At 39.6% G+C, this 17,047-nt stretch overlaps 1 protein-coding gene across 3 annotated transcripts in view; it reads right to left on the bottom strand.

Annotated features, from left to right (window-relative positions):
* The window catches only part of LOC124798547 (zinc finger protein 837-like), an 80,646-nt gene extending 72,965 nt beyond the window's left edge, over positions 1-7,681 (bottom strand). For 2 of the 3 annotated variants that reach the window (XM_047261998.1, XM_047262000.1), the window contains exon 1: positions 7,571-7,681. In XM_047261998.1, coding sequence (XP_047117954.1) covers positions 7,571-7,645 — 75 coding nt within the window. In that variant the 5' untranslated portion in view covers positions 7,646-7,681. The remainder of the gene's footprint in view (positions 1-7,570) is intronic. The other variant, XM_047261999.1, reaches the window with a different exon arrangement.
* Positions 7,682-17,047: the final 9,366 nt, after the last annotated feature.

The raw sequence follows: 17,047 nt of genomic DNA on the forward strand, positions 1-17,047 counted from the left end.
AATTATTAAATAAATTTCGAAGAACAAACACTCTAAGCTAACATTTCGTTTAGTGCATTCTCAACAGATAGTAAATAACTAATGGTACATTCTCCTTATAAGTTATCAATCCGAACTTCACAGTACTTTCTAGGCATGGTCGTATTGGAAACGGTATTCCGTTGCCTTCCAACGACCTCTGCCAATCGTAGGATGAGCTAGATTGTCATGTGGATTTGGAACCATTTTTAACGTCAAGAAACATTGTCAGAGGTGAAAGAACTGGTAAGTGACAGAGTGGAAAACTTATAATGCTTGGACTGGATGTACGGAGAAATTTAACAACTTAAAACCCTTAATGAAGTAAAACAAGGTAAATCGACCTGCTGTTACTCTTATATGAAGTCTTCTTCCTGCTCAACTGTCATCCATTACATATGAAAATACTTTGTTGTTTCAGTATTGTCTTCATGGTAGACAACAGAGGATAGGAATCTATCATGAACAAGAAAACACGTCCAGCTTACAGGAAAGTTAGTGATGAAATTTTTAAGAACCTCTGTCATATCAGTCTTTGGATGGAATTGAACAACTGTCCACAAAAGAGACAGTGCACTTTTCAGCAAATGTTAAACTTTTTATTAAAAGGTAAATTGTTTTACTGATACACAACCTTACCGAAAATGGTATTTATGGAAATACAAAAAGGAAAATGATGATTTTGGAAAGTAGGGAAATACAGATATACATTGTATTTCCGGAGCAGAAGTAGACTTCTATGTTTCTGAGCAGTTCATAATATCATTCTAAAACTGCCCTCAGTGTTTTCCCGCGAGAAATAGAAAATAACGAGAAAATTACTTTATTTACTAAGAAATTAAAGAGAAAGTAAAATAGCAACAGTGAGTACTTCAAGTATTCACAATGACGGAAGCCACCTGAACAAAGTTGCTTCTTAATTTTGAAATATTAGTAGGTGTAAAGGAGTGTTCTGTGCACGTTGGTTTAGCAGCCATAATTAAATACACGCTACAGAGTTACAAGTTCACATCCTCAGATCGTAGTCTGTTTATACTCCTGAAACCTGTTTCTGTGTGCGAGCTCACTGTTTGAACTTATTGTTGTTTTATGGTCAAATACTTTGTGAAGACGCACATAACTTAATTTCACGTACTGAATCTTGGAACTAAAGACCTTAATTTACCTAGGACCATCATTTGGTACCATCAGATAATTTATTAGCTGCCCTTATAATAGGAGAAGAAGAATTACATTGTTCCTGCACTTTCATTTTCTGTGTAGAAGACTATGTAACTATCAATGAAGGACTCAGGATTAAATGTGTGATGTACAATGTATAATGGCCTCTAATTTAGATGGGCTTTTGTTGTTCATCAGGCGAATTTTCTGTTAGCAGACATTAGCAATTTCCTTTTTTGCAGTACGTAGCTGTAGTCACCATAGAGAAAATCTCAATCCGTCTTTAATATGACTGTGACGCACAGTGTCGACAGAGAGCTAGGTTAGTATCCTGATATGAACAAAATGACGCCTAAAGCAGAATTTTACGTGCCCATTCGATAGAACTACCCCGAATTAGTCTAGTGCGATATTTATTTGATCGATATATATATTTACAGGGACAGTAAAACATCAAGGATAGCGAAAATTCCACCAGCGATAGTCGACTCCACCGTCCTGGTCCTCGCTGACAACTGCCACCATGTAGCGGCGCTGCTCAGTTGCTGCTGGAATTCTGGTTATTCCTCGTGTTTTAAAAGTCTGTTAACAAATATTGCTGACATAAATATCGCACTAGACTAATTCTGGAGCGCTCTAGTCAGTGGGCACATAAAATTTCGATTCAAAAATCATTTTGTCTGCAACCGGAAACAAATCGACGTTATCCGCCGACACTAGGTGTCACAGGTAAGATGCGATGAGGAGTGTTTCTATAGGCTGACTCGGATGGTATTGATGCGTCGTTTCATATAATATCCAAAACACTTTGGAATATAGAATTTTTCACATAAACAAAATACTGTTATAAATGGAGGTACTTTCGCAAAATTAAATCAAGTTTTTACCAAGCGTGATGAGTCACCAACGTGACACTATCTAATTCAACAAAAACTAAATCTGAAATAAGCATGCACGAAATAAGACTATCAAAATACGTTTGTAGGTGTCTTAACTAATTTTCGCTGGATCTGATCATTCTGCTGGAAACAATGAAATCATGATAGTAGGAAGTATATTAATAATTAAATGAGATTATAAATCCGTATTTCGGCAAAACTTGTGTCTCCCAATACAATTTTTGTTAATTATCATTTGATTTAGTTTAATTGTAATTTCTTTTTCTTTTAATCTGATGTTAAACCTATTTATTGGGATGTATGAGATGGTGAGATGGTTCGTTTCTTCAGAATGACATCCAATTTATTACTTTCACATTTCTGCGACACATGTTTCTAGATTGTTTTTAGAAAGTAAATTTAGTTTTTAACTTCTTCATGTTTCTTCACAGCCCTACTTCTTTTATTCTGACATTCTTCTATTTACTTGTTAATTTTTGTCAATGTATGATCCATTACATTTGCTTGTTAATATATTCCTCAATCATCAATGGCCCATAAATTATTCTATCATAAATCAGAGCACTTTACGAACAATGCCGCTGACTGTTTGTATAACATAAGGCAATATTAAACTTACAATGTATTTCAGTGTATATTGTTCGGCATTTACGAAGATTTATCTCAGGCTCAAAATCGGGGTCAGTTTCAACGTATCAGCATTAGGATCATTAAATGACGAATTAATTATCGTGAGGACTACAATGTTGAAGGCTAAGATACACAGCAGTTTGTGTAAATTAGTCTGAAACCAATGAAGGCAAAAGTGTTTGCGGCAGTGCTGCTCTCAGTGAATATCATACATTCTCTCCCCGAATACTGCAGTTCGCGAAACCATTTACCAAGATCAGCAACCGGTGTCCTGTTTCCGAAAGGGGTGCCTGTATGAGAGTTATCCCCATATCTCCACGATGTACATTTATCTTTCATTTGCCACACGTTCCACTTGACAATAGGGATTCATTGAGTTTAAGAATAAAGATATATCATTTGAAAGCGTGGGAGCAGGGTGATGCAGAGTGGAAGGATGAACCGTTTCAGAATTTGTATTGAGGGTGATAAAAGCTCACAACAGTCTTTTACAATACGAATACCGACTACGTCGTTATGCAGTAGAAAATACATTACCTATTGAATGCTTTTAGATGTATAGTACTGCAACTATATTAAGATGATAGTTTTCATTTTGCTCGCTTCATATGAATGCAGAAAGTATAGTGAAAGATCAACACGTAACCACATATTTGATATAGCAATTAAAAAGAAAGATGAAGAGGAAAGACAGAATTATAGAGTCGTGCAGAGTGGAGTAAATTTACGTGAAAAGAGAAAATAAATAGTACCTAGCTGAGATGAAAGAACCACTAATCATATCAGTACACAAAGCGAAACATTATAGGGAGTCAATACACTTGCAAGAGATGGTCTTGAACTAAGACTACAGAACTGTTTTTAATATCTCAACTGATGCTGGTTTACGATCCTTGCTGACTATTTCTCTCATTCTTTGAGACGCTTACATTTGAAACAGAGTCTCCATTGTATTTCTGAGAGTAGCAGAGGCAACCGACCTGTACAGTGATCATTCAGTTACTGTTACTACAAAACCATTCTTTACTTGCTGGATGCTTAATTCCCCACCAAAGTAAAAGACAATAATAATCTGGCTATAAATTTAGAAAAAAGAATACTTATTTGACTCCAAACGTGTTGCTGTTGTTACTGAGCTCTCGGTCTAAAAGTGGATCAAATATGTCTCGCCCTCTGTTCGAAGACAATATTGAAATCTAACAAATGACCGATGGTAGCTGATGTTTACAAGAATTTTTGCTGCAAAAGAATCCAGTAAAATTCCAGACAGACGAGTTTAATTATCGAAACACAGAGAAGCAAAAATAAATGAAGTGCAGCAATTATTGCATTATGCACTTATAGTGAAAAAAGCGAGGTGCTTAAATAGTGGAGGAGAAAAGGAAAAAGAAAATGATGTGAGAGAAATCGAAAGAGGGAGTGATAAAGGGAAGAAGAAATCTGTGATGAAAACCTACGATGCTTTACCGCACTGGTTACTTTCAGTATGAATAGCACAGAAGATAGTGAGAAATTTTAGCTGGTCGATCAAGAAAACATATGTTAATTTAATATTAATAAGAAACCACCACAGCTGTATTGATACACGTTTATTATGTCACGACCAGTTTCATTAGAAAGAAAATCGTCAGGCTACACCGCCAACAGTCGTCGTAACAAATCCTCACAGAATTGTGCCAGTGTCATGATTGAAAAGCTCTAGCTGTCTTGCGTAACGTAAAGGTATAGTCTGGGACATGACGATTACATAAACACATAATAGATCGCCTGGCAGAAGGACGACGAGCGATAAGTGCAGGAAACTTGCAATGCTATGTGTGCACACTAGACTACTCTAATGTACACAGCATGGCAATCTGCCTGTGCTCAATTAGAATTCTGTATACATTAGATCAGTTAGGTTGAGTGTTGCATTGAATCATGTTTACTGTCGGTGTAACAGTGGGCCTCCCCAGACTAATATCCAATACCGATGAAGATAGAAATCAACTACGATAGACTCTCTATCACTCTTTAAATATCTGTGCTGCGGGAAGAGTTATTTTTGATTATGACAGTGACATAGTTGAAAAGCTGCAAATATGTCAATCAATATATGGAAAAATAAACTGTGCATCTATCTAGAAACCCCAGAAAAGGAATAAAAATTAAATTTTGTGAAACTGTGATGGTATTGTCGCTGTCGTATGGAAGCTAGAGTTGGGTCAATAAAAAAGAAAATGTCAAGAAAACACCGGCAGTAGATATGGGCTTGTTGTGGAGAGTGAAGATCTGCACAAGATGAGATGTAACTAAGACTGAAAATTTTAGTAATGAATACAGAGGCCATTAACGAAGAAATAAGTGAGCAGAGAGATAGATTAAAACATTAAATGAATAGAACCAGCTTGTAAGACTGCTCCACAAAATCCTGAACGACAAGCCTAAAGGAAAATAAAACAGACGTCGATCAATGGAAAGGTAAAGAGAACTTTGGAAAGATGGGGAAGCCAAATGTGTAAGACGATGATGACGATTACAGAGATTGTTACTGCGAAGACAAATGTTTACAATTTATTATTTCCTATGTTTGCACGTATAAAAATGGATCAGACTTATATCACTTACAAAACGGACTCATCAAATGAATGCAACTCTGCTGACGCATTTCTTTTCGCGTGAAAGCGTAATTAATGTGAATGTAATTTCGTCACTGGCGTCGAATAATCATCCATATACTATAAATACGCTGATTCTAAGTTCAGATTTGGATCTCAAAAAACAGGGCTAAGAAAACGAAAATCGTGTAGGAGCACCAAAACGAAGGCGGAAGTCAGCTTTTCAAATTTAGATATATTTTAGGAATACAGTCAAAACACACGAAATACAGTGCATCGACGAATTATTTGTAAAATAGCTATGTTTATTTTGTGAACACGATTACAAATGATACGGTATCACCTCACATAACACGGTATCTTGTTACCTACGAGTCGCGCTGCATTGCTTGCGATGGAGGTTTCCTTGTGGTACTCAGCTACGCCAATGGCTACAAACATCCATCACAGAACACCAACGACCATATGTCCCGTCTGAGTGCTTCTTCTTCCGAAAATAATGTAACGAGGTGAACGTGACACACAAGAGGTTACAGAGTGCGGTAAGTCCGCATTGCATGCGACAGAAAATGTGTTCTTGTGAGCAGATTTCACTGTGTTGCTTGTGAAGAATATTACGTACACCATAACAACACTGCACATACGTGGATATCACCAGCCTTTTATAATTTCTTTACATGCATCTGGAGTATTTATCACTTAGAAAAAATTGTCTGTAGTGCTCCACTTGCAATAATAATGTTAAACCATACAATGTGATCACAGAAAAAACAGTAACTCATGTGGATTGTGTTTACTTCAAGAGTGTCTGTCCTTTACAAAAGCATTTAGTTCTTTAAATTATACGTAATGGATTCCTAAAGTAGAGGATATGCCTGCAAATAATACGCCCATTGTTTTGAACCATTTATAGAATAAACTCAGACTTCAGTCGCAGTTGCTTGATTTATTGCACCAAAACTTTTTTATTCTCATCCACTGGTTCCTTAAAAAGACGTCTTAGAGATTTTGTCTACAAATCACTAGTGCTACGGTCCTAGATCACTGCTCAAGCGTGTGGGACCCGAACCAAATAGAAATAACAGGGGATGTTGAAAGTAAACAGGGAAGGGCAGCACGAATGGTCACAGATTTATTTGATCCGTGGGAAAGTCAAACAGATACTGAAGAGACTGAACTTGCTGACTCTTGAAGGCAGACGTAAACTATCCTGAGAAAGTCCATTATTAAATCTCTAGAACCGGCTTTAAATGATGACTAGGAATATAGTACAATTCCCTACGCATTGTTCACATAGGAGTCGTGAGGCATTCAAACAATTATTCTTGCCGCTCTCCTTAACTGAATGGATCGGGAAGAGACCATAATAACTGGTGCAATATGACGTACCCTCTGCTATGCACTTCAAGGTGGTTTGCAGAGTTTAGATATAGATTTAGGTGTAGGTGTACAACTTATCTCTTGCGGCTGAGACGTACCATCCTCTTTCAAGCACTTCATGGTGGTTTGCAGAGTATAGATGAAGATGTAGATGTACAGTCTGTCTCTTCAGGTTACGTGGGGCCAAATAGAAACTACTAATAAGTTTTGAAGTAAATATTTAGCACATACAAGAACAATATCGTGATATCAGATACTAAGTATATAACCTGTTCACTGTGAGTATTCTTCGCTCCCTCGGTCTTGGTGTTCCTCAGAGAATATTGGATGGTTTGGTACACTTCGTAAAATACGAATAGTGAGATTTGTAACAGGAGGACAAATGGATTGTACATCGAGAAGAGGAGAAATGGCTTCTAGATCGACGAATGTTGCTGTAAATATGCATGTACCATTCACTGCGATTGTGCTTTTTTGGTGGATAATAATGAGTGAAATTAGCTTTCAAAAAAAAAAAAAAAACATGTAAACCGAAGGGCCACATCCGTTGAATGAGACTGACTTCCATCTAGTAATTCTCGATTTGAACATAGACGAAGCGAGTCGTTTGTTCCACCGCAATCGGCCGCTGCTACGCGGCACTTCTTGTTTCATAAAAGATTCCTAAGTAATACACAGGTGATGGTCACAAGCACTCGCAGCTGTAAGCAACGTTCCATCAGGCGCAGCTCGCAGAGGCCACCGCTTCGCAGCGGCAGCAGCAGCTGCAGCATCAGCGAAGACGCGGTTCTAAGTCCGGTGCAGGCAGACGGGCGGGCAGCTAGCTGCTCGTAATGTCGGCTCAACGCCCGCGCGCCTGGGCAGCGGGGCTGCTGGCTCACTTACCGCCATCTGTGAGGTGCAGCCCAGCGCCGCGCTGACGCGTCTCCGGTCGTGTGGCTCGGCGGTGGCGGCCTGCATGTGACTGCCAGTGGCTGCCGGGAGGCAAGGGGAAAGCCCCGCCGCCCGGCGCTGTATCGTGGGAGGCCTCATAGCGCCCGGCCAATGGCGCGTCCGCACCACCACCGAGCTCGTGCCAGCCCCTGCGTCGCAGCTGTCCTTATTTTATTGCGCGTTTACTTTTCCTCTAAGCTTTATCTAGGTCTATACCTGTAAGTGAAGCAAGCTTTCTTGCAACGGTACGTGGTTCAACGTGTACACTAACCCTCAAAAAATCTCACACTGTACAGCATCTATAGCGAGTAGAGGCTTCATTACTGCTTGTTGCCTTTGACGTCTTAAAGAATGTCCCTGAAGAGGAGGATGCTGCAATGCCGAGTTAAATAATGGTCTACTGTGAACTCCTAGAATTAAATAATCAGGCTACAAACAGATCTCTGAAGATCCATACTAGCTCAATATTTCGAATCCTTAATACGGAAGGCATAGAAAAGACAGACGTAGTAGCTATGCTCAAAGTGACAGCTGTCAGCAACACAAGATCGTTGAAATACTGGGACAGTTTTAGTGCACTTGGTATGTTGAAGCTAATACCTCGATGTTAAAACTGGACGCATAAATCGTCGGAAGGAACGAAACTTGTGATTTAACGCCTCATCTACGATGGAGTTACTGGAAACTGAGGAGAAGCCCGCTTTGGAAAAAACATAGGGCAGACAATGGCTCTGAGCACTATGGGACTTAACATCTAAGGTCATAAGTCCCCTAGAATTTAGAACTACTTAAACCTAACTAACCTAAGGACATGATACACATCCATGCACCAGGCAGGATTTGAAACTGCGACCGTAGCGGTCGCACGGTTCCGGACTGAATCGCCTAGTGCCGCTCGGCCACAACGGCCGGCCGTAGGGCAGACATTCGCTCGTGTACTTTCCAAGAGAGCCATTCCTGAATTCAACTCAGTCGATTTCGAGAGACCGTGGGAGACCTGAACCTAGATGACCAAACGGCGATTTCAGCTGCGTTCCTCCAGGATTAGAGCCCACAGTCTTTCTTTATACAGTGATGCTCAAAACGTAAGAACGAAAGTAACTTTCGCATGATGTATCGCTGCTAAGAGCTCCATGAAACTCATTGAAAGAACTGCAATAGTATAGCACAGAAGGTAACTGACAGAAATACGCAATGAAACGAACAGAAAGGACAGTTTTACTGAAATACAATAACTACACCGAAGGCACAGCGAATTATGTTACTGCCCTGGATATTGCAAAAGGCTTGAAATGCTTATTAATATTATTTATGACCAATATGGACGGCATTGTGCCCTGTAAAGCGCTCCAGTGCTAGTCACAAGTTCTTACGGGAAGTGTGCTCAAGTCCTCCACTTGACAACTGCAGGATAGTCACTGGTGCATTTGGACGTGGTGTAATACGTCTTCCCAAAATGCTAACAAAGTACAGCTTGACAACTAGGTCAATTAGCACTTTGCGAATCATTCTAAATGTCTACTATTTCAAGAAATTTACTGCAGTAGTATTACAACAGAAAAACGTAACAGGATAGTGTTTCAGATATTGCTTTAAAAGACGTTAAAACTGTTGTGATGTTAATTTTTTTTGTCAGTATACTTCATACTCAACGGAACGCAAATCACTCTCGAAAATGTGGAGCAAAATGTGGCGGAGGAAAGAGCAATTGTTCCAGTTTCATTACACGCGTAATTTTGATCCTCCAATGTTTCTGAGGCCAATCAATGTCTACCATTTCCTTGTTATACTTACTAGCATCAAACCTTCGGCTGCACGGGATGTGCCAGAATAATTCAATTTTGACAAAAGGTGAACATCAGGTTCACTTCTGCCATTATTCCTATTTACTGCAAGCACGCACTATGCATTAAAGACAATGTTACACACACATTTGAATAATTCTTCTAATTTAAAATTACTATCGTAAAATGGGATAGTATTAAATGTAAATGACTGTTGCATCCACTATCACTTGTACACAATGCTGTTTCGAGGCGTCCTATGAACATTTCACTCCACCATTAGTAATATATACATCATCTGCATCTCCACTTATACTTACATCAATGCTTCGCAAGACATTTTACAGCTCTAGTACTTCATTTCTCCCCTTTCACGTTCGAAAACAGTGCATGTGAAGGGCGACTGTCGATAAGGTTCTGTATGAGTTCTAATGTCTGAGGTCTCGTGTTTAGTCTGAGCCTCGCTTAAAACTGGACGGTTGGTAAAGCAGTCACAATTCGTCGTCCTTAGCAGAAAGTCAGACGGTACTGCCAACATGGAGAAATCGTAACTACCGTTCAAATGCTCCGTCCTTGTTTTTTCTCCTAGTCCCCGTCGCTACCGGCGAACACGTAGGATTACAGAGGCTATACCACATTCCCGTCTAATTGGGTGGTTACAAGTGTGTTCATTTCTAAACTGTTACTACCTAAAATGCTTACTCCATAATACCTGGTAAATGAAAATGCAACAAGACATAGCAGATTAGCAAATTACTTAACAACCAACATTTAAATTATTCAGTACAAAGTGTGTAGGAGTTTTCCCTTGCGCTCTTACTGTTTTCACTAATAGTAGCTCGACTTGGAGAGCAACTTAAATGTAAAATTTCTTGCACAAATCATTCAATTATTGATTTTATTAACATTTCCTCTGAGAAGCAGAGCCTATATGTCTCATGAAAGTACCATCACACGATAGATGCAGTGATCAATTCCGAGTCAGTCAAACATGTTTGGGAACCAGTGACAATTTTACTAGAAACAGGCGAAGAGTTTCCTTAATACTATACTTCACTCAGTTATTTCTCTTACGTGAAAGATTTTAGCAGCTCTTTGTAGCAGGGACTCAAGGCGAAGTTACCTGCAACAGTGCAGATGGAGATAGGAAATGTAAAGAAGAGACGACGGCAAAATTGAGCAACACATAGCTCAATCAATCCACTGGTGTCCGCGAATGGCAAATATCTGCATGGGAATCTCAATAGGAGACAATCTTTTGAAAGTATGCTGCTAGAGAAATGTAAGCTTAACATCGAGCTGATAGCGACACCATGGAATTACGGACACAAGGGCGGGGCGGCTCAAGATGTATGGAACTAGAATCAACCAAGACTTCAGCGAACAAAGGATTTTGGCATTTGCCTCAAGTGACGCACGGAAATAATTCGGAACACAGATACGGTAAACGGTGCTTGAACATTTGTTTACCACAATTACTTATTAGATACTTTGCTACCTCTCTCAATAGTGGAGTTAAGGAAAGTCATATTCACGGTCCACCCTGTCTGTTTTCCGTGATTTCCCTAAATCACTTCAGGCAAATGTCGAGATGATTCCTTCGAAAGGGCGCGACCGACTTCCTTCCCCATCCTTCCCTAATTAGACGGAACCGATGACCTTGCTAGTTCGTCCCATCCCACGAATCAACCATCCAACCAACCAACCCTGTCTATTTTGGACTGCAAGCCTCAAATAATGTGGTGCAGTTCCGCCTGCAACAGGCTGTCTACTTCCTTTGATACACTTTTGTTTGCTAACCAGTATCCTGTGACTTTCGAACATAGGTTGGAAGCTTACTGGGCTGAAAAAGCGTTTGTGACCTATTACCGTTCTGATACCTTGTGGCATCACATGTAGGGGAACGGCGGGTGGTATGGGCCAGTTGGTATTTCAGCTATTCGCTACTAGGTAGCAGCACGGCGCACAGTGTGATCTTTCCCGACAGCGCCATTTCGCCATATGCAGAGAGTTTGTTTGATTCCCAATGTCGTATCGTCTGTGAGTGATTATCGTTTGTTTGTGCTCCTACAAGTTTGCCTCAATAGTTTTTAACAATAGGCTGCATCATTACATGTAAGAATATACTTACAGAACTAGAGCTGTTATTTAGTTTACTCTATTAATATAAGACAGTGACAATTGCATTTCGTTTGCTCTCACAATGTTTCGCCTACTACCATGTTTTCATATCTGTGTGAGTCGAGTAGTATGGGCCATGCGACATTCTGGTGGTATGGGCCATGGAATCCTCTTTTTTTTTTTTTATACTGTGCCAACATTTAAGAAAAAAACCCTCACATTGCTTCCTAGTCAGAATCTACACTCACTTCTGGAGAGACCACCAGTTCCTCCAATGCTCTACACTGAAGTGAACAATCAGATTTTGCAAGTGTTTTAAAAGAGCTGTTGCCTTTGCCCTCCTGCAGCGAAACGAGGCTGATATGTCGGAATAGAAAGGCAGAGAGATGCGAAATATTGACATCAACTCCAATAAAAAATATGCTCACAGATAAGAAAGATTCAGAAGAGCAGAAGGAAAAGCACAACAGAAAAAGAGACAAATGAAATTTCCTAAACAGGAACAAACAATGATCAATAATGAGAAGAAAAATGAACAAATCAAAATTTTTAGTAGTGATAGTCCTTCACCAAGCACTTCTCAACACATTGTAAATGTAAAATGTATTGTTTGTGGAGAAAGCTATGAGGGAAACTGGATTCAGTGCAACAAGTGTGAAAGCTGGGCACATGAGCTCTGTGGAGACATTGACAACTTAATTTTTTAGTGTTGTGATCTCTGTAAGCTAAATAAATCATAGAGTAAATGAGCTTTAATGTGTTATATATTGTATATAGTATTAAACAATAAAACTTTTATTCAAAAAATGTTTTTAATTTATAAACATAATCATATTGGTGTGGCCCATACTAAAAGCCAATTTTTATAATGCCCAAAACGCAAGGTTAATTCTGATTACATTTTGTGTTATGTTCACTTCATATATTCCTAAAGATATTTTTATTACTTAGAGGAAAGAAGTTCATAATATGACTCCTTAAGTGACCCGTAATACCCGCCATTCCCCTATGCGGTAGCGAAGTGTATAAATTGGACGCTCTTATAAACAAAGAAACTGCGGGAGATAACATTGCAAAACATCCGGTGGAGGGAGGAGAGAGTGTTTAAAATTTGGCTAATGATAAAATCTTTAAAACAAACTTCTGTAAAAGGCAATAAAATTTTTTATTGCAAATAAGTTTTTCCCAGATCCTTCTTCGAATAGTTCATAACCATTTCTTAATTATGTTAATAGACTGGTGATTCTAGAAACAAGTTTTCTTTTATCATGCACTTTATATACACTTATTTCTCAACGTTTAATATAGAAATATGCAGCCACAGCTGAAAGATTAATCTTGTACCGTCTGAATTGTCAAACATTAAGGCAGACTTGACACTGATAAGTAATGAAAGGTCCTCTGACCTCTCCCTGTTTTGTGAATGCTAGATTCATACATCATTCCACAGCAGACGCAGTGATTCAGTTTGTTGGCCTGATCCTTACTGATAGAATATGTTGAAGAGGTTGCTCTTACCTGATGAAGTAGATCCAGTTTGTTATTATTAAAGTGTGGGATAAGATTTCTTCACCGTATCGCACATAGTAATGAATACAAACCACCTGAAAAAAAATGAAACAGAAATCCTGTAGGTTAAGAGGATACGTGATATTATCTCAGTGATTACCAAACCAAGATATTTATGAAGAACTTGACAGTGTGAAATCACTTGTAAGAATACCTTTGCACTCTCTTTGAAACAGATGCAGGCACTGATTCGGTTGGGAAGTGCGTAATAAAGTCTACATATCTTTCCTGAGGCAAGCTGCCTCATAAATGTTGCAACTGGCCTAGAATATTGGCACTGGGGTGTAGCTCACTTCTGGGCTGGTCCCACACATATTCCACCAGGGAATACCTCAGTGTCACACAGTCATTTCATAGAGACAGTTTGTGTAGGCATGCTTTGTCATACTGAGAAACTGTACCACAAGAGAAGTAAAAGTAACACATTTTATGCGGGAGTAGAATAGTGGGGCAGATTCTAGATTTAAAGGATCACGATTTAAAGCAGGGTGGAGATAATCAAGAGATTACGACTTCCCAGGTCAGATTACACACTTGGACGATTTATATTTAAGGCCACCATCCACTCCTCTCCCTAGGGAATCACTGGAAATTGATCAAGGTCATTCAGGGGAACACATGTCGTACCCACACACCTTAGGCAAGTGGACTAGGTCATGATGTAACTCGATACTGGTCACATGATTTAAAATTAATAAGAGACACCTGGAACAATGGGAGCACCTTAAAACGACGGGAAATTCTTCCCTTCCACTCTGGACCAATAAGATTCTAGGTCTCGCTTCCCCTTGTCATCCTTTATAAGTAGTTGAATTGTGTCGGCCTCTTCATTCGAGGCCTGTGCATCATGAGTAAAGTTTTAGGTTGGTATATTTATAGAGCCATTTTTTCTGACATATTATATATATTGGTTCAATTTTTTATTTTTCTGCTGACTTACAACTACTAGTTACATTACACTCAAGCTAGAAGAATTTAAATGCTACATTTCTCATTTTGTTATCTATGTACAATATTTATATTCAAATCATTCTACATACAGCATTTGCATTTTAATCGTTCTACATACAATATTTACATTTTTCTCTTTGATCACTTTTTTCTGTATACAGCATACTGGAAATGCGGTCAAGCAGCAGTAGGTGACAAAGAAAACACACACACACACACACACACACACACACACACACACACACACACACACACTATTTTTCAACGTAATCTCCATTCAATGCTACGGCCTTACGCCACCTCGAAATGAGGGCCTGTGTGCCTGCACGCTACCATTCCACTGCACACATGCACACAAATATAAATGTTTACATGCGCAAATAATGTGCAGACAATATTTATGGACACATAGTGTGCAAACAGAAATGCCAGCTCTGACTGTCTGTCTGTCTGTCTGTCTCTCTCTCTCTCTCTCTCTCTCTCCCTCCCCCCCCCTCTCTCTCTCTCTCTCTCTCTCTCTCTCTCTCTCTCTCTCTCTCTCTCTCTCTCTCACACACACACACACACACACACACAGCCATACACAGAGACAGCCATACACACAATATGGCAAGTGGTCCACTCAATTATTCTGCTCGCGCATCCACTATTTACAAGTAAATTAACCATCCAAGCACACAATCACTCAATGAATAGTGTGTGCAGAGGTGGGTGCCGATCCCATCCCCACAGATAAACTGTTTGTTATCTTGAGGCGACAGTCCTACTTTCATCTGCAGTATAGTTCGTGACTGACAGATTACCTGGTGCACCACATGTGGAGCGGCATCATATGTGGAATGGCTTTGAGCAGGCACATCTTGTAATCATCGATCACGAGAGCCTTTACCCGCCTCTGGTTGGCACCTGCATCTATATGGTGTGTGTACGTTTTCGACCTGAGCCCTACTAACTTCAGTCTGTGAACCTTTAGTTTCATCTTTCATTAGACCAATAAACGACCAGTCATGAGGCGTTATTCCAAAAGCACTAACTGCTGCCTATGCAGACATGTCGATTTTTCATGACTGTACCTACTTATTTCATAGTGATAGCAGCGATTCACCCCGTAGGTGAAACTGTCTGTATCCATGTAAAGTAACTTGAAGTCAACGAAGTTTGGCTTCGCAAACTCTTAGCGATTGGGTCCATGTGGAGTTTCGAGAGATTCAGAACAGATATACCGACACAGATAGGCTTCGTGAACTACACTGAGACTTCGGCCATCAGCAAAGTGGCTATTTCTTCATTTAAGATGGTAGCCCACTTGGAAGTTGGGCTATCGATGGGATCTGTTCTGCCATAACAAGTTCCACACCCATTCTCTGCGGGGTAAACTGAATGGATTAAGCGATGTTCTCCAAAATTTTCCATACTTTTTCCATAAACTGAATTATTCATTAACTTTAAATAATCTTTTTCAAAGTCACATATTGTGAGAGCCCTGTTTTAGGTGTTTACATCAATGTACTCCATCATTGCTGGAGGTTTCCGTAATGTAGAACATATCGCTGCTTGTACCCCAGTGCTGTCAGTAGCTTCGAGTAAGTATTTTGACAGATATCTCGCTAACTGCTATGTCTCTACTGGCAAGACATGCAACCAAGTCTCCTGTGTGCAGGATTCTGATGATGTCCAAAGCGTAAATTGCGAGATTGAAGATGTGGCTGCAGATACTGGTGAGGGATCTGTTCTGGAGGTAGAACAGGAATAATCCATCCATTTCATTTAGATGACGCACATAGCGACTTGTCACTTTTCCCAGAGCGCCTAGCCCCATGTTACTGTGATATATCATATCAACTTGCCACGTTTTTTGGAGCTGAGAGAGCAACTATCTCACAGGTTTTCTCCTATCCTATGACTCAAATTTGTTACAGTAGACGTCGTTCTGTGAAGGTTTGATTGGAGGTAGTGGGATCGTCTTGGCAATTGCGGGCTTTGAGATAAAAATGTGGCCCTCAACTACGTACCCTCACACTCAGAGTTGAAATATTAAAAGTTTTGGCTGGTTTCGTTGTCAAGGGGGTGGGATACGTAGTTCCGCATTACATGCCAGATACTGCTGAGTCTACAGAATACAATATGAATATAAACATGAATTGCATAGTCGAAGGTCCCTATCACTCGGCAATTACAGATTTTGAATGTAACATAGAAATTTATAAATGAAAGATTCCAATTAAATAAAATCTGCAGGTCCTATTTTAACGACTTTAAGTGATGATTACGATAGCAGAAGTACTTTTAAGAATGTCGTTTATTTCTGCAAATCACTTATTGGTGTCAATGGTCCAGCAATTAAATAAAATATAAGTTGAGTAACAGGGAAATAATAGAATCCTACATCGTCTAAATAGTTATGAGAAACAACATAGCTTGAGAGATATTCACTTCTAAATGCGTACTACGTCTCACTGCACAAGCCACGGAAATCTCACAAGTGCACACGTCAACACCACGAAATATTTGTATCTTCTGCTACCGCCTGCAAACTGCTAAACACTCTCCAATTATTTCCAGCGACCGTCCGTCGCACCTTACTGTCCAGCACTCCCTCGTGCCCTGTGCGACCTAATGCTCCTCCCCCGCTTCCATATAGTCTCTCCATTGACTTCGGTAGTCGCCTACCACAGTAACGAGCGTCGTGATTGGCTAGAGTGCTCCCGCCATGTCTCCAAGCCAACGCACGCTCACAAACATACTGAAGTACGAAATACTGGATTTACATTTAAATAACTTGAAATTAAATAAATATTTCAACGGCTGGACCATAAACACGCTCTACCACATATTATTAAATACATAAACAAATTAAATAAATATATATCAAAGGAATAGAAGCAAAAGTAGGCCAGTAGCCTAATGTCTCTGTGCTTTCTAAAACACAGTAAATATTTGACCAATTTCTTCATGAATAGTATATATCGGATATAAACAACGACACAGAAGAATAAATATATAT

Source organism: Schistocerca piceifrons, chromosome 5, assembly GCF_021461385.2.
Source record: "Schistocerca piceifrons isolate TAMUIC-IGC-003096 chromosome 5, iqSchPice1.1, whole genome shotgun sequence".
Taxonomy (NCBI): domain Eukaryota; kingdom Metazoa; phylum Arthropoda; class Insecta; order Orthoptera; family Acrididae; genus Schistocerca; species Schistocerca piceifrons.